This window comes from Gopherus evgoodei, chromosome 9 (assembly GCF_007399415.2).
Source record: "Gopherus evgoodei ecotype Sinaloan lineage chromosome 9, rGopEvg1_v1.p, whole genome shotgun sequence".
NCBI classification, from domain to species: Eukaryota; Metazoa; Chordata; order Testudines; family Testudinidae; genus Gopherus; species Gopherus evgoodei.
Window position 1 is genome coordinate 32275686 of NC_044330.1, and position 20490 is coordinate 32296175.

General features: G+C 43.4%; 1 protein-coding gene across 1 annotated transcript in view; it reads left to right on the forward strand.

Annotated features, from left to right (window-relative positions):
• SLC9A9 (solute carrier family 9 member A9) overlaps positions 1–20490 on the forward strand; it is a 340359-nt gene that overhangs the window by 854 nt on the left and 319015 nt on the right. Inside the window, exon 2 of the mRNA XM_030575042.1 lies at positions 10180–10382. Coding sequence (XP_030430902.1) covers positions 10180–10382 — 203 coding nt within the window. The remainder of the gene's footprint in view (positions 1–10179; positions 10383–20490) is intronic.

A 20490-nucleotide genomic window follows, 5' to 3' on the forward strand; every position in this document is an offset into this window, starting at 1 on the left:
ATTTTGAAAAGTCACTCTCTGACCCTCCCTGAATGTTTCCATCATATGTGTTTCAGTTTGCCTCTCTTGTTCTAATCTTCCTTGATTAAATTTTCCAATATTTTATTTAACTTATGCATAGGACCTTCTGCATAGCCTGCTGCGATGAAGGTCTCTGTCAGTTTAATTATTATATGGAGGGAATGGGGAGGGCTATTTCCCCGTCTTTCCTTTCACTCTTGTTTCACTTTTAGAAAAGTTGTGTGATCTCCATTTTGCTTTCCACAAAACGTGTCCTGATGACACTGTCAAGGCAGGAAAAAGGGATACAAATTATCACTTTATACATTGTGCATCCTAGCCACAAACCGTCTGTGACTCTGACTTTCCTATGAATGTCATGATGCTGCCCCATGCATTATGAAATTCACATGCTCTAAGGTTGCATATTCTAAAAATACTTGAGCCTGTTTGTCAGTTGCATGCAGTATTCCATTGAAGTCATTGACATTGCATGCATGGAACTTGGCATAATAAGGCCCATGATTTTAAGACCACTGGAGTGATAAATTTGAAGGTCAGTAGCTGATTCCACCATAAGTGGTATCTTTTAAAAGAAGAGGGTTAGAGTTTATTGGAGGGTTAGAGCTGAGGTCTATCAGTCTTAACATTATCCCTTTAAAACTGTTAGTTACACAAATGAACTCTGAAAAGTCATAGGAACACAGGATTTACCCTTCTGTACCAGATATGTGACCTGTTTAGGTCACTTCCTGCCTCTAGGGAGGGCCGCCTGCAGCAAGTAAAGGGGGAGGCGGCACGCAGGGGAACTCCCTGCCCCAGATCACCCCTGCCCCACCTCCTCCCCAAGCACGCCGTGGCTGCTTCACTTCTCCCGCCTCCCAGGCTTGCGGCACCTAAGCTGATTGGCGCCGCAAGCCTGGCGGGCAGGAGAAGTGAAGCAGCCATGGCATGCTCCGGGTGGAGACGCAGCAGGGGTGAGCTGGGGTGGAGGCGGGCCTCAGGGTACGAGTGTGGGGGGAGGACGGAGAGTGCAAGATGGAAGTTTCGCCTAGGGCGCAAAACATCCTTGCACCGGCCCTGCACTGATGTGCACAGTTTAGATAGTTCTACTAAAATAGTTTTTATACTGTACAAACCACCTCTAATTGCATTTGATTATATACATTTGCCTGTTGTTTTTTGTTATTAATCTCTACATGTGGGAAAATCGATGAAATACTACTCAGTATTTTCATTATGGCCAACGTGTAAAATATTACCTTTTTCTAGGATTTACACACAAGACCCTTCTCCTTAGCATTCTTTCCTTCTTCTGTATGGTGTCTTATGTACCACTGATAATGTTACTTGCTGTGTTAGACACAAACCAAAACCTCAGATTCAGACACCCCATACTTTAGCCTAAGGTTTGGACTGGATCTGAACTTAGAGGCTTGGGTTCTCCATCTCTGGTTCGTTTTGAATGTACCTTATCAAAACTGATATAAAAGCAAAAAGAGGATGGGGAATGCAATCCAACTTCATTTAAAAAAAAAGTCAGTTCCCTATCTTTGGGTTTGATACTGCTGCCCATCGCTGTTGTTTCTGAGCATTTAATGTCAATAACATTTTCAACTCCTACAACATGGAATATTTGTCATTGCCTTGCACCTTGTGTAGCCATGAATACTGCTAAGCAGAGTGTCCCTTTTAGAGTTCATTAAATTCACTTGCCAGTTGAGACCTGTGCTGAGGCCAGAGTGAAGCTCTGTATTAAGAAATTCCTGAACAAAGGATACTGAGTCCATTTAGTCTTCTATTATTTATGACAGACTTCGGACAAAGAGAAATACCCATCTATATGCATTACAAGCTTAAGCTGTTGTCCCTCCTGCACCTAGCAATATTGGGTGTGGCTTTAGGTATTCTTAGCAGTGTGAAACAGGAGTGGTTACAGGAAACCAGCATTTCAATTGTAAACAATTGTAACCGACCAAATCCAGCAACTTCAGAGGGAAATCACCTGTAGGAATCTCTACAAAACCATGTGCTTGTACTGGGCCAAATTCTGTTCTCACTTACATGGCAGTCAAGCTTGAGTAGCACCATGAAAACTGCTTCTCCATTGCCTTGAAACATATGTAGCCATTTACACCAGATTTTACAATCAGATCAGTAGCATTTTACACCTAGTTTGCATAGGCGTAATGCCCTGACTCCACAGTTCCTTGTATGGAGGCACAGATGTCTGCTGTTTGGATCCATTTTCAGGTTCTACATGAATATACAGTCTGCAAGGCTATGGAGAATCAGGTCTATTTATTTATGAGTGAGTTGTATTTGGCCACCTGTTTGCCGACAGTTGCACAGAAAGATGTCTGGATCTGAAACAGCTGGCAATGCAGCGTGTGACCATTATTTATGGGCGTGCCATTGCAGAAGATGGTCAAAGAGAAAGATGAGGAAAATTAGCATATGTAGCTAGATTCAACAGTAGCATTCTTGGTAATGCTCTGCAATAGGCCAGTGCCAAAGCAGGCAGTTGAATGAGGTGTGAAGAAGCATCTGAGTGTCAGCATGGACAGCAGGAAATGTTAGCGTTTACACTTCTAACCATAGCACTTACATAACATGGCCCTTCCTTTGAGGAATCTGAAAGGTACTTTTGAGTGCCCAGCAGCAAATGCCTTGGGACTGGCTTTTAGAAGTGCTGCGAGCCCAATTGAAATCAGTGGTTTGAAAATCAGACACGTACTGACCACCCAAATCAGCGGTCACTTCTGAAAATGATGAACTTGACAGTAGGTCTGCATCTACACTACAGGGGTCTGCAGACATAGGTATGACACCTTAGCCATGTCAGTATAGTCCCACAGTGTAAACGTACTCTCAGGTAGAGGGGGCCCAAAGCCGTTAGGCTTTATTGTTGAAAATCAACACCAAACTCCAGTTACAAATAAACTGAGGCACAGAGGGCTGGATTCATCACTCTGCTTCATCAGATTTATGCTGCTGTAACTCCGTTGTAATCAATGGAGTTTTACTGGTGTAAAACTAGAATAATGCAGTAGAGAATCAAGTGCAAAGAACTTAAATGATTTACCTAGTGTCACATGGCAAGTCAGTAGTAGGGCCAGCAAGACAGATCAGAAGAGCTGTTACAGTCACTGTCCTAAGACACTAAACGGTAACTGCTTTTTTCAGGGAACTATTTACTGGAAGTGGGGCAAAAATGGTGATTCAAGCTTGATCCTTTGAGGTTCTGAATGTGTGCTAAGTACTTCCCAATTCCTTCAGAGGGATTGTGGGAGGTCAGAACCTAATAGGATTAGGCCCTAGAAATGGGAATCCATAGTTTGGGGTAATATGACAAAAATCACAATTTTCCCTTTTTCAATTAAGGTAGGAATGATGAAAAGACATCTTCAAGGTATAATTTAGAGCCTGGAAAAAGGATGATCAAGGAAGGTTGTAATAATATAGTACATGTTTGAGAAACATCCGTAGCCAGAATGGATTGTGTAGTTGGAATATAAAAGAGAAGTAATGTTCTTAAATCAAATGTGAAGAAATACAGGTTGGCTCTAAAATAATTATTTAGCAGTCAGGAGAATTAAGCAATGGACTGAACTACATAGTATGGTTTCTGAGTCACCTTCATTTAGAGATGTTCAGAAATAGCTAGATAAAATCCTAGTGGGAGGAATATCCTCTTTGATACGAGAGTGTGGCCTTGATGACCTCAAAGGTCTTTACCAACACTATTGTCTATGATTAAGGGTTTTATCCTGCTTCCACTGAAGTCATTGGCAAAATTCCTATGGAATCAGGTTTGGGCTCTAGTTGGGGTGCTTCTGGGAGAGAAGTAACAAATGATAATGCAATATTTAGATAAAAACCACCTGTCACTTTAAAGTATCTTTTTTCTAATTCAATCCAGCATCAGAATAGTCACTTTTAAAAAGGAATTGTCCAAACATCTATACTAGTCACTGAAGGGAAACGTCTCGGATAAAGGGAACCTGGGAGGAGAAGTGATGTCCTAACTGGATTCTGACTTCTAGAATGTTAGGGATTGATTCCTACTCAGTGTGGCTTGCTCTCAACCTTGCATGATAAGACCATGTATTACTGACTAAACTCCATATTCAACTGATGTTATCATATCTGAAGCTGTCTTACTTGTGCTCATGGCATAGCAACCTGTAATAGTGCTACCTGGTTTCTTATTATGTGAATAAATCCTTTCCTGACTTGTTTGCATGCAATTTGTTATTTTTAACAGCGTCATTGCTGGCCTTCCATTCTAAAATCTGGGTTTGTGCATTTGGTTCCCATTCTATTGAAATGAATGGAACATATGAGGAGCTACCATGTGTACCTGATATTAAAGATATGTTTTGCATAGGGTCCCCCATATATTAAACACAGAGAACTGTTTGAAAATATTTCCATATTTAGTTGCAGTGTTGGGGAACAGTGGTTGCAAGGGATATTGAAAATATTAGTCCTGCTTTTATTAGGTGTGTTCTGAATGCTTCTTTAGAACCTATTGTAAATTTTTTTTTTTTGGAGCTGGTGAGAACAGTATAAATGGGAAGGTAGAGGCAGTAGAAATAAAGGCATATGCTACCTCTTTAGTCTATGTTTAAAAAGGGGGATGATTTTAATTAGAATCTGGACTAGGGCCTCTGAGTACAGCTAAACTAGAAATATTAAATATTTTATACAAAGCAGAAATGTATGTGAGTTGATGATAATGCATAAACTTTAAAATATGTATTTTTTCCTGAGGTTTTATATTCTAATCAGACCTATGGTAAATGCTTTCATTCTTAAGGAATGATATGACTGCAATAGTTAAGTGGTCTCCAGAAACATATTGAAGTGATACAGCAGTTGTCTCTTATAGATCCTTCTATGGAGCTTTCATTAATTTTCTGAATCTAGGGATTTGAATCCATCTATATTTCAAATTTAAAACAACATAATGTTCCTCTGAGAACTCAAGAGACTCAAAAGCTCCATTAATGCTCTAAGAACATTGATTGTCAACATCTGCTGTACTTAATGCTAGCCGTCCCTGTATGTCTATTGATACTCACAAAATTGCCTATTTTATTTGTACTCTAAAACCATTGACAATACCTTTAAGCATCCAGTATGCTATCCTGACCCATATTGCATCTGAGGATAGGATCCAAACTAGGAGAAAGAAGCAACACAAGCCAGGCTTGAATTCTAGTTGTCTTTATCAAATGTTGATTTTTATTTCCTTAAGACCTTAAAAGCACCATTCCTGCAAACACACATTGATCAGCTTTACATATATGAATATATTCAGGTACCTAAGTGTTTGCAGGACTGGAACATCCTGTAATTCTGTGTGACTTCTTTGGAAAAGTGAAGTGAAATGCCAGACTAACCATTTCTGAATATTATCTGCCCCACCAGAGAAAACTCATAAAAGACTGTTTGTGACTACTGTTGAAGATATCATATCTTGCCAGGACACCCTTGTAAGCTTCCCGTCTTAAACTTGCCACTTGATAAGAGTTGCCCTTGTAGCTTCCCGTCTTAAACTTGCCACTGCTGTTTGAAATAATATAACCCAGAAGCCAAATTAATGAACTTTCACTAGTATAACAGAGAACACAATTTGACCATGTCTCAGTTTTCCCAAATGTGCCATTAATAAGTTAAATGTGGCTTTATGTAGGGAACAATGAGCCTTCTGAGTGGTCTAGTATTTTAGTGAAAGGCCCAACAAAAATACAAGCAAACCTTCACCACAACATCTTGGCTGGGAGACAGAGTCAGTCTCAATGTATGTGTTCTCCTGGTCTCCTACTCCCCTCCAGCAGGGTTCTCTTGGCTCTGGTCCCTTCTCTGGAGTCAGGTCTCTTACCACTGCCTGAGGAGGAGGAGGCTTCCCTGGAGCCAGGGCCTGCAGAGATCTGCCAGCTGCAGCTCTTCTCTGGGACAGCCTGTAGTTCCTGAGAGGCTGGGCTTCCTGCTACTGTTTAGGAGTTCCCTGTCCCTAGGAGTATGCCTGCCAGGCTCCTTCTTCTGGTGAGCTGTCCTAGGAGCTCCTCTCCTCAGGAGCTTCCTGGCTCTATGATCCCCCCAGCTAAGGCCTAGTAACACAACTAACTAACTGATTAGGGATTCAGTTACTTCTAGGTGGGTCTGAGTTGGCTCATTCTCCCTTACAGGTGCCTGTTGCAGGTAGTCTTATCCTGGACTTCCCTGACAGTCCTCATATATTTAAAACAGTAACCAGAACTTGGTTTTATGTATAGAACATATACTAGGTTTCTCAAAGTGTTTTATGAAACAGTGATCTATTCAATGGTAGCACAGAGGCTATGTGGGCAAAACATGACTGCCATCCGAGAGCCACAGGCTGATCCCCACAATTAAAATGGCTGTCATTTCCCTACTACCTCTGCAGGTGATAGTGAGATAGTGGCCATCTTTATTAGGCGCTATCTCCCATTCTTTCAGTAGGAGAGAGTCCTGGTTGACTCAAGGAAGATGGCTGCCCTACATCGAGGAGAAATAGCGTGGGGAGACTGGGCAGGTATGGAATGGTGAGGAGCAGAGGAGGATAGTGAGTTAATATGGGGTCAAGGGAATTTTGAAGCTAAGCAAGAACACTGTATGGAGTAAATTAATATTGAAGGACAGTGAGGCAGCAGGTGAATATGGGATGACAGCAGAATTTAGAGGAGTAGGAAAGGAGGGTGAGGGAGCAAGCAAGCCCACGATGGGGACAGGAAATGAGGGCCATACAGGTAGACTTTGGTGGATGGAAAGGAAAGGAGAATGCTGCATGGCAGAAGACTGAAGGGGGAGAATGAACAAGCAGGGGAACAATAGGGCTGAGACTGATGGCAGATAGGGTCTGGGGATTGAGAGAAGGGTCTGAGAGCTTGGGACAGAGCGAAAGAGAGCTGGAAAGAAAAGGATGATCGTTCTCCCACTCAGGGGTGTGAGAGAGGGTGAGTGGCATCATTTCCAAGCATCCAGTGGGAAGGTCCACATTTTTGCATGTGCATTTAAGGTTGAATTTTCAACCTGTAACAATACCTTGTGAGATAGGCAGTTCCCCCTAAAGGATACATAATCTGAAGTCAGACTGAAAACCCCAAACTGTTTTAACCAATTCATTCTCATGGCTTCCTAAGGTCTGACTCTTGACTTTTGAACTCTTGGGGTTGGCCATCATGATATTAATATTTTGCACTGGAACATTTAGTGCCTACTTCCCTTCCCCCAAGAATTTTCAAGAAGTCTGTATGCTACCTCTTATTACAGCTAGATTTATTATCTGATTTATTATGCACATTTCATATGACCTCAGGAAGCAACCTTTGGACTCTTAGTTGGCTGTGTGAATCCTGAGGGATTTAAAGAAAACATCCCTTCTTAAAAGTATAATCAGCATTATTGCTATTACACCATCTTTGTCTTACTCCATGAAGCTAAAATATTACATCTAATCTGATATGCTAGAGGCAACCACTGTTCAGAGACCTCTGCAAAACTGGCCAACAACAAGATTGCTCCATCTCTCTGTCTGTCTAGGTATTTATACCACTCTCATCACCATTGTATTTGGTTACTGAATGAAACTTCAGTATTAGCTCTAAATTTTCTGACCTCTCGGGGGTGTGGGCGGTGATTAACCACAGTGATGGAAGAGCCCCTCCCATTGCTGTAGTGAGTGGCTATACTAAAGCGGTACAGCGACACAGCTGCAATGCTGTAGCGGTTTAAGTGTATCCACAACCTAAATATGAGCTGAATTAAGCACACGCTTTGGATCAGACATGCTGAAAACTGCTGCAAAAACTACTTCCCAGGATCATGTAAAGTATTAACCCTTTTCTGTCTGTGCTGATTTCTCTCTGATACCAAATTGGGAGGGATTCCAACTGCTTTGGAGGACAGGGTCATAATTCAAAATGATCTGGACAAATTGGAGAAATGGTCTGAGGTAAACCGGATGAAGTTTAATAAAGACAAATGCAAAGTGCTCCACTTAGGAAGGAACAATCAGTTTCACACATACAGACTGGGAAGAGACTGTCTAGGAAGGAGTACGGCAGAAAGGGATCTAGGGGTTATAGTGGACCACAAGCTAAATATGAGTCAACAGTATGATGCTGTTGCAAACAAAGCAAACGTGATTCTGGGATGCATTAACAGATGTGTTGTGAGCAAGACACGAGAAGTCATTCTTCTGCTCTACTCTGCACTGGTTAGGCCTCAACTGGAGTATTGTGTCCAGTTCTGGGCACTGCATTTCAAGAAAGATGTGGCGAAATTGGAGAGGGTCCAGAGAAGAGCAACAAAGAATGATTAAAGGTCTAGAGACCATGACCTATGAAGGAAGGCTGAAAGAACTGGGTTTGTTTAGTTTGGAAAAAAGAAGACTGAGCGGGGACATGATAGCAGTTTTCAGGTGTCTAAAAGGGTGTCATCAGGAGGAGGGAGAAAACTTGTTCACCTTAGCCTCCAGTGATAGAACAAGAAGCAATGGGCTTAAACTGCAGCAAGGGAGATTTAGATTGGACATTAGGAAAAAGTTCCTAACTGTCAGGGTGGTTAAACACTGGAATAAATTGCCTAGGAAGGTTGTGGAATCTCCATTTCTGGAGATATTTAAGAGTAAGTTAGATAAATGTCTATCAGGGATGGTCTAGACAGTATTTGGTCCTGCCATGAGGGGACTGGACTCAATGATCTCTCGAGGTCCCTTCCAGTCCTAGAGTCTATGAATCTATGTTCAATCAGTGGCAGCTCTAGCTTTTTTGCTGCTCATAGCACCGCAGGTAGGCTGCCTTTGGCAGCGCACCTGTGGGAGGTCCCTGGTCCCACGGCTTCGGCAGCGCACCTGTGGGAGGTCCCCGGTCCTGCGGCTTCGGCAGTGTGCCTTCGGGAGGGCCCTGGTCCTGTGGATTCGGCAGGGTGTCTGTGGGAGGTCCCCGGTCCCACGGATTTGGTGTGCCTGCCACTGAATTGCCGCCAAAGCCGCAGGACCGGTGGACCTCCCACAGGCAAGCTGCCGAAGGCAGCCTGACTGCTGCCCTCTCAGGGACCAGAAGGCCGCCCCCGCACCTTGCCTCCCCAGGCATACGTTGGTGCCTGGAGCCGCCACTGTGTTCAATAAACCAATTGAGCGAAGGTATCTGACATCTTATCAATAAATAAAATGAACTCATTGATTATCCACAATACTCACAACACACGTGGCAAATTGGGAAGTATTATTTTCTCCATCTGAGGGACACTGTTGGTGAGTTGACCAAAGTCCCACAGGCGGTCAGCTACACTGCAGCTGGGGTTGTGATTTGCAGCTTGTTTAAATCTCAGGTGGGTATATCTAATCTAGCTAGTTCGCTAAGAAACAGTAGTGACGACATGGCTGCACAAGTCCGCCTGACTCCCTAAGCATGTGCTTGCTTGTGCAGCCCATAGTGAAGCCTGTGCTGCCATGCCTTCACTGCTATTTTTAGCAAAGTAGCTAGAGTACATACAGCTAGCCCAGGTATATCTATGTAAACTGCAGTATAAACATACATCCCCAGCTGTGGTGTAGACATAGCCAGGAACTAAATCTAAGTCTCTGTGTCTTAACCACAACAGCATCCTTCTTTCCTTTCTTTCCATTTTTATTGTTCATTATTTATATAGCACCATAACTGCATAGCTCCTTACAATATGCAGAATGTGTCCTGGGACAGAGTGAGTAACAACTTGCCCAACGTAACTTTAACACAAGAAGTCTTCAGAGTTGCTGAAATAAGAACATTATCTCTTGACTTCCAGTACAGTGTTTTAGCCACAAAAGCATCCTCCCATTTTAAATACGCACTTACCACACATACCTTATTAGGCATGCAGTAGCTGAGTAACATGGTTAGTAAAAACATTAGAATAACCCCAATACCTGGATCACAGAAGTATGATCTGTTCCAAGTGCATGTAAAACTCATGTCCACCCCTGTATTCATCCAGAAATTGCCATGTCCTTTAGTGTTCCATATTCATCCACAGAATACTGCCTGTAGTGCCCCTCGGTGGTGCTGTTGGTGAAGGAGCACTACCATACTTTTCTTCTCCATGTCTACAACCAATGCTGTATCAGACACTTACATTATTTTAACCTCTTATGTTTCTAATCTTCAGGTCTCCTAATGGGATTAATTATACGATATGCAACAACACCAACAGACTTTGAAAGTGGAACTGTCTATCCTTGTGAGAAGCTGAAGTTTGGCCCACCCACTCTACTTGTTAATATAACAAACCAAGTATATGAATATCAGTACAAAAGGGAAATCAGCCAACACAACATTAATGCTCACCAAGGCAATGCAATGCTTCAAAAGGTAAAAGGATTAGCCACCATTATCCTTGTGTGTTATGAAATGAGTTCTTGCTTTATTAACTTATGCCACTGTGAAAGGAGAATCTGTCCCTATTTATAGTGTGATATGGACACTTATTTTGATTTTAGGATGACAAGGGAGGAACAGGAAGGAGAACAGACAGAAAAAGGAAATAAGGTGAATTAGATGTCCAATTGCTATGAAACAGAAAAGAATAATAGTTCACCGCTCTGCTGCAGGCAGAACAAAACAATTGCCTGAGTTCTCTGGTATGACCACTTCAGCCCCCACAAATATTGGCTTTATCTTGAGAAGATCTGGTCAAATCATATTAGAGAGTGATGAACTCAACACATTTCCCCCCATCAGCCATTGAATAAATTACTTACAAATCAGTGTTTTCATTACTTAAGCAGCTCTACTTGGAATCAAAAATTTCGAATGTAATGTTAATATTAAAATCTAAATTTTATGCTCCTTCTCCCCCACACTCCCTTTTTTCTAAATTTCTAAGAAAGAAAATGTTGCAAAAACCCAACAAGAACTTTTCATAACAGCACATTTCTCATGTTGTAATGAGAGAGAAAACATGTGCATAGCAAGATTCTAAACATGTGAGGAACTGCTTAAACTTCACTTTTGTTATTACACTCCATTACTGTATGACTTCGAATTCCTTCATGTGTGTTGCCTTGTAACTCACTTACCTGTGCGTTATAATGATAATTGTTGTTTAAACTCAGGAGTTGTGTTTATGTCTGTAATATAGGTCCCCCTGCATAGAAGTCAGTGGGATTACCCACAAGCTTAAAGTTTTCCACATACTTAAATTCCTTGCTGAATTGGAACCTGTGTATGTTTAGTTATTGCCTCCCTCCGGAAAAATTAGGCTGATTGAAGGTTGTGATAGCAAACCTGGGTGGGTACAGGAAAATAATGGGATCTCAGACTTATTCAGACTTTACTGAGTCTTCAGGCTTTTTCCTGTAAGACTGTTGCCTCTCTAGATAACTGCCTTTGGCAGATGACTCTGCATAGCCACAACAGTGCCCCTTAGCAGAACTGGCGCTAGACATTAGCAGACTAAGCAATTGCTTAGGGCCCCGAGCAACTCAAGGGTCCCCCCTATTTTGCTTTTTATTATAAGAAATTGCCTGTTTTAGTGCTGGGGGGGAGACATTCCTCCTTAGGGCCCCCAGTGGGCTAGCACCAGCTCTGCCCCTTAGCCTGCAACCATGTCAGAGTCAACCTAGCAGCTAGGAGCAATCTGGCAGCATGGAGAGTTTTCCTTAAGTATCACAGTAGCATGTGTCTCTAGTGCTTGAAGTATCACCTTTTGCCTGACATCCAGCTGTGCTCAGATGCAATGAGCAGCCTAGTTTTCAGCATCTTCATCACAGCACTCACTCTGGAGCTGAATAATGGCTATTATGAGAATGGAACTGCATAAATTGCAGCCTTGTCAGGGGATCATCCTCCCCTCTTTCCCCAGCCTGGCACTGTGAAAAGAGTCTCTAAAGCCTCAGCTCTGTGGAGTTAGCATTGTGGGTTTCTTCAGGCCACAGGGAGGGGAGCATGCTGCAGATGCTACTACTTCAAACTATGCCTGCACGATTCACTTCCACTTTACACTATGCAACAAATGCAAATTCAGCAGGATTTAGAAGGTGAAAACAGGCCCCAGAGAGCCTTTCCTGCCTTTGGTTTAAAAATAATAATTAAAAACAATGCTTGCATTTTGGCCTATTTCTTGATTGTTTTGTGCAAACCAAAATTCCCCTTTGACTTCATCATATAAGGTTCCTGAGCCTTTTCAGCAGTGATTAGCCTGTGCCATGATTTATAAATATCGTTTTGTTATATCATAGCATTGTTTTGAATAATAAAAATATGCAATTAGGATTTCTGTTGCCTATGGAAATAAGGTTAATCTAATTTACTTACTGACTTAATTCCCATGTTAATATGACATTTGAGACACTCGGTTTAGAAGAGTTAGTGGTAAAAAGTTCTTTCTCCATCTTATTTCCCATAAAGTTGTCAGCGGAGCTAAATTTACCACATCCCATTATTTGCCAGCCGGTTCACATTAGTCTAATAACTCAAAGTAAGCAGAACAGTGTAAAAAAAATATTTTTTGCTGAGTTCTCACTTCCTGTTTATCAAATCAAGTTATCTGTTGGTAAGAAGACGGAAGCAATTTTGCAGTCAGGTCTGCTTGCTATAAAGCTAAATAATCCATCTAGTATATTGTAGCCATTTTTTTTTAAAGCACTTTATCTGGACAGAGGAGGAGCAAGCCATTATGCTAATGTCATGCTGTCACTTTTAAAGATATTAATATAGGAGCGCCCCCAGACAGAAGAATGAATTACACAGGCTTATTATTATAATGTCTTTTGTCTCTCAGTGCTAGGCTGTAAACAGGATTCTGTTGCACTGGGAGTTACTTGAAATGAAGTTAAAAAAGCAGAACACTATCTCTGCAGGCCTGAATTTGATGGAGAATACAGACACTATACTGGCAATAGCAAGGCCGATCATTTTTTAAATTTTTGTTCAGACCTATGTTCATACTAACATCACTTTTGAGAAATCATTTTAATGAACGTCTTATTTTATAATGAAAATGTACATTGTTTTTCTTCCCCAGTCTTTTGTTTCAAGAAGCAAAACACACAGTAAAAATACATCTGTTTCATACATATAGGACTTGGAATGCACTGAGGAATGCACTTTGTTTGAACTCTAAGCAATATTCCATTTTTATTACATGTCTTTTTGTTTTTCGCAGTGGCACTTGTAGAACAAAATGTGTTCCATATGGCGGCCAAAGCAGTGGGCTAGATTCCATCCTGTATTCTGGCCTCTTTCCGCTGCACTTGGACCTGACTAAACCAGGAAGTGAGAGCTCTCTCTTGGTGTAAATCCGGTTTATAGCAGCTCTCATGTCAACAATTCAGCCCACCCTGCTGTAGGGGAAATGTCAGGGAGGGAAGGGGTTTTGGGGTCTTCTTCAGAGTGGAATTAGAATGGAACTGTGTTCTGCCAATTCTCAGCTGATGTACGGTCCTTTAGGGACTGCTGCCAGCTGGCGTAAGTCAGAGCAGTACAAGAAGAAATCAAGACAGAATGAAGAGTTCTCTCTTTCTCTTTTGTGCTCAGTGGATTTCTGTGCAGGAGATAATGTGGGCAAGATCCATAAATTCCCATGGCTGTTATGCAAAATCTGTTTTTCCTACCAGCTAAACATATCTGTCATACTGAGTTCAAATCCTTAGCGTTGTAGTTTTTCGTACAGATTAGATAGATTTCATACATATATGATAAAAAGGGATGTACTTCATTGAAGTCAGTAGATGTATAGCAATTTATACCAGCTGAGGATCTGGCTCAATATAGATTTATGCCTCAAAACTTTTGCAAAATACTACACATTAAAATGGAATAGGGAAAAATGTTGTTTTGCTTCCTACTTGAAAAAATGTTTTTCAGATAACTTAATTCCACAAATTGCAGGAATGGTGATTATGATAAAGTTTTTTCCAAAATTATTAAAATTTGCCACTTTCAATTAACACTTTTTGTCGAAGAGGCCAAGTGCAATGCACAGGATTAACCCACAAAGTGCTGGCATTTTCAAGATTGTGTGAAGACCAGTGACGGATTAGCCACGGGGCCAACAGGGACCGTGCCCAGAGGCCCTGGCCAATTGCCCCTCCCAATAAAATAGGCACCCCCGCTTCCCAGCAGGTCTTTGAGGGGGTCTGATCAGTCTTCCAGACTGTGTTATCACTTCTGTGGAGTTTGTGCATGGAGTTCCCTGAGGAGGGGGCTTAATTCCTTACAGAGTACTTGCAAGCCCCAGATCCTCTCTGTGGTGTGTTGGGAAATACAGAAGATGAATCTGATTCCTCTGGAGAAGTCCTCTTGGAGTCTCCACTCGGTAGGATATGAGAGTTTCTACCAAGTTCTGAACAGTTCCAAAAACAGTTTCAAATGTCTGGGAGCTCTTGATCCAAACTTTGTTCCTCATCTCCTGTCACAGAGGCGGATTAGGATTTTTTGGGGCCCTGGGCCAGAGCAAGTGAGGGCCCCTCCCCTCCTCTTCTACCTGCAGTTCCCCCTAGTGCTCCTGCCAGGAGGGGTTGAGACCCAAGGGCTTGCTCCCACCCCCCTGGTGCTCCTGCCAGGAGGGAGCAGGGCAAGCCACCATGCCCTGATCCTGCTCCCCACCTGCCGGCAGGAGTGCTGGTTAGGCAGCAGGAATTGGGTCAGGACATGGGGTGCCCATTTTTCCAGGCCCCCCAAATTGGCCGGGCCCATGGACACAGACCTTATTGGCCCTGGGGCTAATCCACCACTGTCTGTTCAGGTAATGCTTTTGCTCTGTGCTGAATATGGAAGCTTTTTGGTGGTTGAATTTTGAGTTCAGCATCCCATTTTTGAAATTCCATCAAGTCGGACCAGTTTAATCTGTATTGTTGCTACAAAGATTTCCTTATTTGTCTTCCCATCAGAAGTTCTGATGGAGATAGTCCAAATGCAAGTGGTGTTGACCAATATGCTTTATATGGGGCCACTGATTTTTGCAGTGGTCTTTTTAAAGTCTGCACTGCTCTTTCCACCTCCTTGTTATTCTGGGGGCAATGTGGATTCCTCCTACAATGTTCAAAATCAAAGTCCTGTGCAAAATGTAGGAATGTTTTAGAGGTGAATTGAGGCCCATTATCAGATATGCAGACTACAGCAACTCCATGAGGTGTAGATATTGACTTTCGTTTCTGAATGACCTGTGCCAAGGAACACTGTGTAAGTTTAGCTAAGTCAAAATATCTGGAGAATTAATCAGCTATAATAATGGGAAAAAATAAATCTTGTGGCTATCCACTGCCAAGGTCTTCAGATAGCTCTGTACAGAGTAATGGTTTTGGAGATTCCGCCCCCCCACACCTCCTTGTTACATATCTTGCAGCCTCTACTGAGGTGTAACTTTGCCTATTCAGACTGGGCCCCCACACAGATTGCTATGCTCATGCTCCACAGTTGGTTGTACTTTGGTGTCCCTCCAGGATATTGGAGAGTATCTTTCTGAAGTTCGTAGGGACAAGAATATGTGTCCTTTCAGAAGCAGGCTATCTGGCATGTGAAAGGTCATTTTGGTCCTGTCAGTATGGTGGTAGGTCAGTTGGAAATTGACTCCTTTGATCCCACTCTCCTTGGTAGAATAGAGTCTGTTTCTGGCAAGTCTCATGCTTTAGTTAAGCTCCAATTTGCTGAAGTCAGCTGGTAGATACTGGACTTGCTGCTAGAACAAAATGTAGACTTTGACATCTTTCTCTAAAGCTTTTTCATCTTCCATTGGTGGCTGCCCCACTGGTCTTCTAGATAGCGTGTCTGCTACTCCGGAATATGTTCAGGGTTGAACGAAAATCACATTAGCTATAGCCAAAATCTTTGAATCCTAGGTGGAGGCTTTGATCCCAGTAATACCACTAAGGGCTTGTGGTCTGTTTCTTTATTAAAACTCAAGCCAGATGGATATACCCTGAGCTGTTCACAGGCCCAACTGACTGCTAGTACTTCCTTTTCTCCATCTGTTTTACGGGCTCATTGCCATGCTGAGACAGGGCTCTGATTCCTTCCTGCTGCAGATTCAACACTTTTCCTGCTCACTCACTACTCTGGCAGTCAGGGATCTTTTTTTGTCCTCTACTCCTTCTTCAGAGAGAGCGATTCATGGACTTCTGACATCTTGTTGTGTGAGGGTATAAATATAGAGAGCCATGCTTTAAGCAGCAACTAGTGAGCTCCCTAACCAGGAAGTTCCCCCATTTGTTAAGATGTTGTAACACATACTAGTCCTCTCTGGTAACTGCGGAGAATGAAGAACAATATGAACGCTCCACACCTGCCAAATCAATTGTTTCGGCAGTTGACAGACATTGTATATCTGATTCAAAACGTTTCCCACTAAAAAACAGACAATTTAGGAAAAGCACAGAAGGGAGCACATGTTTCTCCAAGCAGCATCTGCTTTCCTATCAACAAAGAATTTTTATGCACAATTTAATTTGTTAATTGGAATTAAACACATAAATACCCATTAATCTGCTGGAATGCAGAACCCAGCATAATTACTCCTTTTCCTGAAAGAAGTATGATATAATATTTTAAATATGTAATGAGCCTTTATTAAAGAGCTTTTACTCCTGGAGTGTGACCTACTGCAGTGTCCCTTTGACAATCCAGGCTGCAGCTTGAAGTAAAATTTAGTACAGTACTTAAGAAATTCTAGGTGATGTCAAATGACTTTAAAGCTGTTACCAAATGAGTGATCCGAAATAGGCATTTAAATTTAGTTATAGGGTTGCCCAATCCTAAGAGATGCTTTGTGCCTTCTGCGAGATGGGAAGCCCTCTCAACACACAGTAAAGGGTTGTCTATACTTACTGGGGATTGATGTGTGGTGATGGATGCATTGGCAGTCAATTTAGCAGGTCTAGTGAAGACCCTCTAAATCAGGGGTGGGCAAACTTTTTGGCCCGAGGGCCACATCTGGGTGGGGAAATTGCATGCAGGGCCATGAATGTAGGGCTGGGGCAGGGGGTTGGGGTGCTGGAGGGAGTGTGAGGTGTGGGAGGAGGTGGAGTGCACAAGGGGGCTCAGGGCAGGGGGTTAGAGTGTGGCAGGTGATTGGAGTGCAGGTTCCGGCCTGGCGCCGCTTACCTGGAGAGGCTCTGGGGTGGATGCAGTGGGGCTAAGATAGGGTCCCTGCCTGCCCTAGCCCCGCGCTGCTCCACTCGTGGAAGTGGCTGACACCACATCCCTGTGGCCACTGGGGGCAGCAGAGGGAGGACAGAGGCCTCTACACACTGCCCTCACCTGCGGGTATCTCCCCCGAAGCTCCCGTTGGCCGTGGTTCCCCATTCCTGGCCAATGGGAGCTGCAAGAGGTGATGTCTGCTGGTGAAGGCAGCACACAGATCCCTCTGCCTCCTCTCCCAGGGGCCATGGGGATGTGGTGCTGGCCACTTCTGGGAGTGGCACGGGCCTGCAGCACCATGGGGAAGGAAATCCTGCATCCTGGATCCAAACCCCTGATGGGCCAGATGTGGCCCACGGGCTGTAGTTTGCCCACCTGTGCTCTAAATCGACCACAGATCACTCTCCACTCAACTCCTGCTGTCATGGTATAATTCCCCACTCTGAACCTTAGCGTCCAAAAGATGGGGTACCAGCATGAATTCCTCTAAGCTCAATTACCACCTTAGTACTTGTAGCGCTGCCACCAACCAGGAATTCCAGTGCCTGGTACACTCTGGTCCCCCCCAAACCTTGCCCGGGGACCCCCAAGACCCAGACCCTCTGGATCTTAACACAAGGAAAGTAAACCCTTTCCCTCACCGTTGCCTCTCCCAGGCTTCCCCTCCCTGGGTTACCCTGGAAGATCACTGTGATTCAAACTCCTTGAATCACAAAACAGAGAGGACAATTCACCTTCCTCCCTCCTTCTCTTTCCCCCTCCCAGACTCTTCCTGAGAGAAAGTAATCCTGGCGCAGAGAGAAATCAGCCTCTCTCTCCCTCTTCCATCCTTTCTCCTCACCAATTCCCTGGTGAATCCAGACCCCGTCCCCTGGGGTCTCACCAGAATAAAAAAAAATCAGGTTCTTAAACAAGAAAAGCTTTTAATTAAAGAAGGAAAAACAGTAAAAATTATCTTTGTAAATTTAAAATGGAATAGGTACAGAGTCTTTCAGCTATAGACACTGGGAATACTCTCCCGGCCTAAGTATACAAGTACAACTTAAACTCTTTTCAGCAAAATACCAATTTGAACTCCTTTCAGCCAAATGCACATTTGCAAATAAAGAAAACAAACATAAGCCTAACTCGCTTTATCTACCCAGTACTCACTATTTTGAATCTATAAGAACCTGTATCAGGGAGATTGGAGAGAAACCTGATTGCACGTCTGGTCCCCCTGAGCCCCCAGAGTGAACAACAACCAAATTCTAACAGCACACACAGAAACTTCCCTCCCTCAAGATTTGAAAGTATCCTGTCTCCTGATTGGTCCTCTGGTCAGGTGACAGCCAGGCTTACTGAACTTGTTAACCCTTTCCAGACAAAGAGATATGAAGCACTTCTGTTCTATTAACTCTTACTTATCTGTTTATGACACCTGCACTCCATCCTAAAGAGAAACACAAGGGGAGTCGACGGGAGAGCATCTCTCATTGACATAGCCTAGTGTGGACCCTGCGGTAAATAGATCTAAGTATGTTGACTTCAGCTACGTTATTCACATAGCTGAAGTTGTGTAACTTAGATTGATCTTCTCGCCCCATCCCCCAGTATAGACAAGGTTACTCAGGCCCATATCCACAAAAGGACTTAGGCATTATAGTGCCTAACTTTTAAATTTCCTGTCACCCAGTGGAATTCACAAACCGTGCGTTAATTCCTAGGCTTCCTGTACAATGTGTTGCCGGGGGGGGGGGGGTAGGGGGGGAATGAGAGACCCCAGAGAATGGGAGCCATAAAAGCTAGCCCACTAAGCAGGGATCTAGCTAAACTAGCCAATAGCAGATGGGGTGGGGGGGACGTATCTTAAGTTCCAACCGCCTCATGGAGTTAGATGCCTAAATCTAGATGGAAGGGAAGTGTCTATTTCTGCTTGGGATTCACAGCTGGGAACATTCTCCTGGTGTCAGATGCCTAAGCCATGTCTTGTGTGACAGTGGTGGAGAGGTGGCCTCTCTTATAACCTTTAGCCCTGTGGTTAGGGAATTCACCCAGGGTGTTGAAGACCCCTGTTCAGTTGCTGCCCTCTGCCTGATGTGAAAAAGGGAATTGAACAGAGGTTTCCCACCTATCAGAGGAGTGCCCTGACTGCTAGATTAGAATCACCTTCCCTCTCACCCAGTGCATATTTAATTATTTATATACAGTAGAACAGCTTCAACAGGAGCGAGATACTCAGATCAGAAGGTCTCATAGCCCAGTTAGGGCACATACCTCAGAGATGGGAAACCCCTGTTCAAATCTCTTCTTCTCATGATGCAGAAGAAGGAATTGAGTCACATCCTGACTGAGTCTTCTAACCACTAGGCTAAAGGTTCCTCTTTCCCTCTCTGGCTGTTTTGTGTGGAGGTAGGTATGGTCTGAGCACACCTATCAGATCAGGCCCCACAGGCAAGACTGGTGGGGCAAAACCTATCTTCACCTGGTTTGAGGCTCGCCCTGGGGCTTATGCATGAGATAGGCCTGTGGGCACCTGCCTGAGGCAGCAGTGAGCGTGTCCATAGGTGCCTGGGTAACTCTTAGAGAAAATTTAGACATCTAGCAAATTCAGGCCCCTACAGGGTTAAGTAGCAGCTGAGCGGGAGTTTTATGGATTGCAGTGGTGCCTAAAACTGGGCTTTATGCACTGAAGTCCATTTGTGGATCTCAGCCTCAGCACTTTGTAGGATTATTAGATACTTCTGGAGACTGGATCCTAAAATTTTAAATGCAAGGTCTTGTGGTGCAAATTCCTTTATAAAAAGAATTTAATAAAAAATGACTCTTCCATTGGTCTTTGGAACTGTTTTAATAGAAAAGTACGTCCTTGCTAGAGAATTCTGTAGGATGACTCATAAGATCAATAGGAAGGACTTGACTAACCATTATATTTTATAGGTTTTGAGAGTAATTTCTATAGAACCCATATGGTTTCATCCTATCAAATGCTATAGGACTGAGCACCTTCTGCACAGACTGAGTACCCACAGCTACCCCTGAATTCAGTGCAGTGAAGGGTGCCAAGCACCTTGCAGGACTGGAGCCACTCCCATTTGTTCATAGGTATAACTTTGTTTGTGATTAAGGGTATGACTATACATACAGCACTGCAGCAGCATATCTGTACCAGTGCAGCTGTGCCATTGCAGCGGTCTGGTGAAAAATGCTCTATGCTGATGGGAGAGAGAGCTCCCCCATCGACATAAAAATCCACCTCTGCGAGCGGCATAAGCTATGTTGGCGAGAGAAGCTCTCCCACCAACATAGCGCTGTATACACAAACGCTTATGTCGGTGCAATTTGTTGCTCGGGGCATAGAATA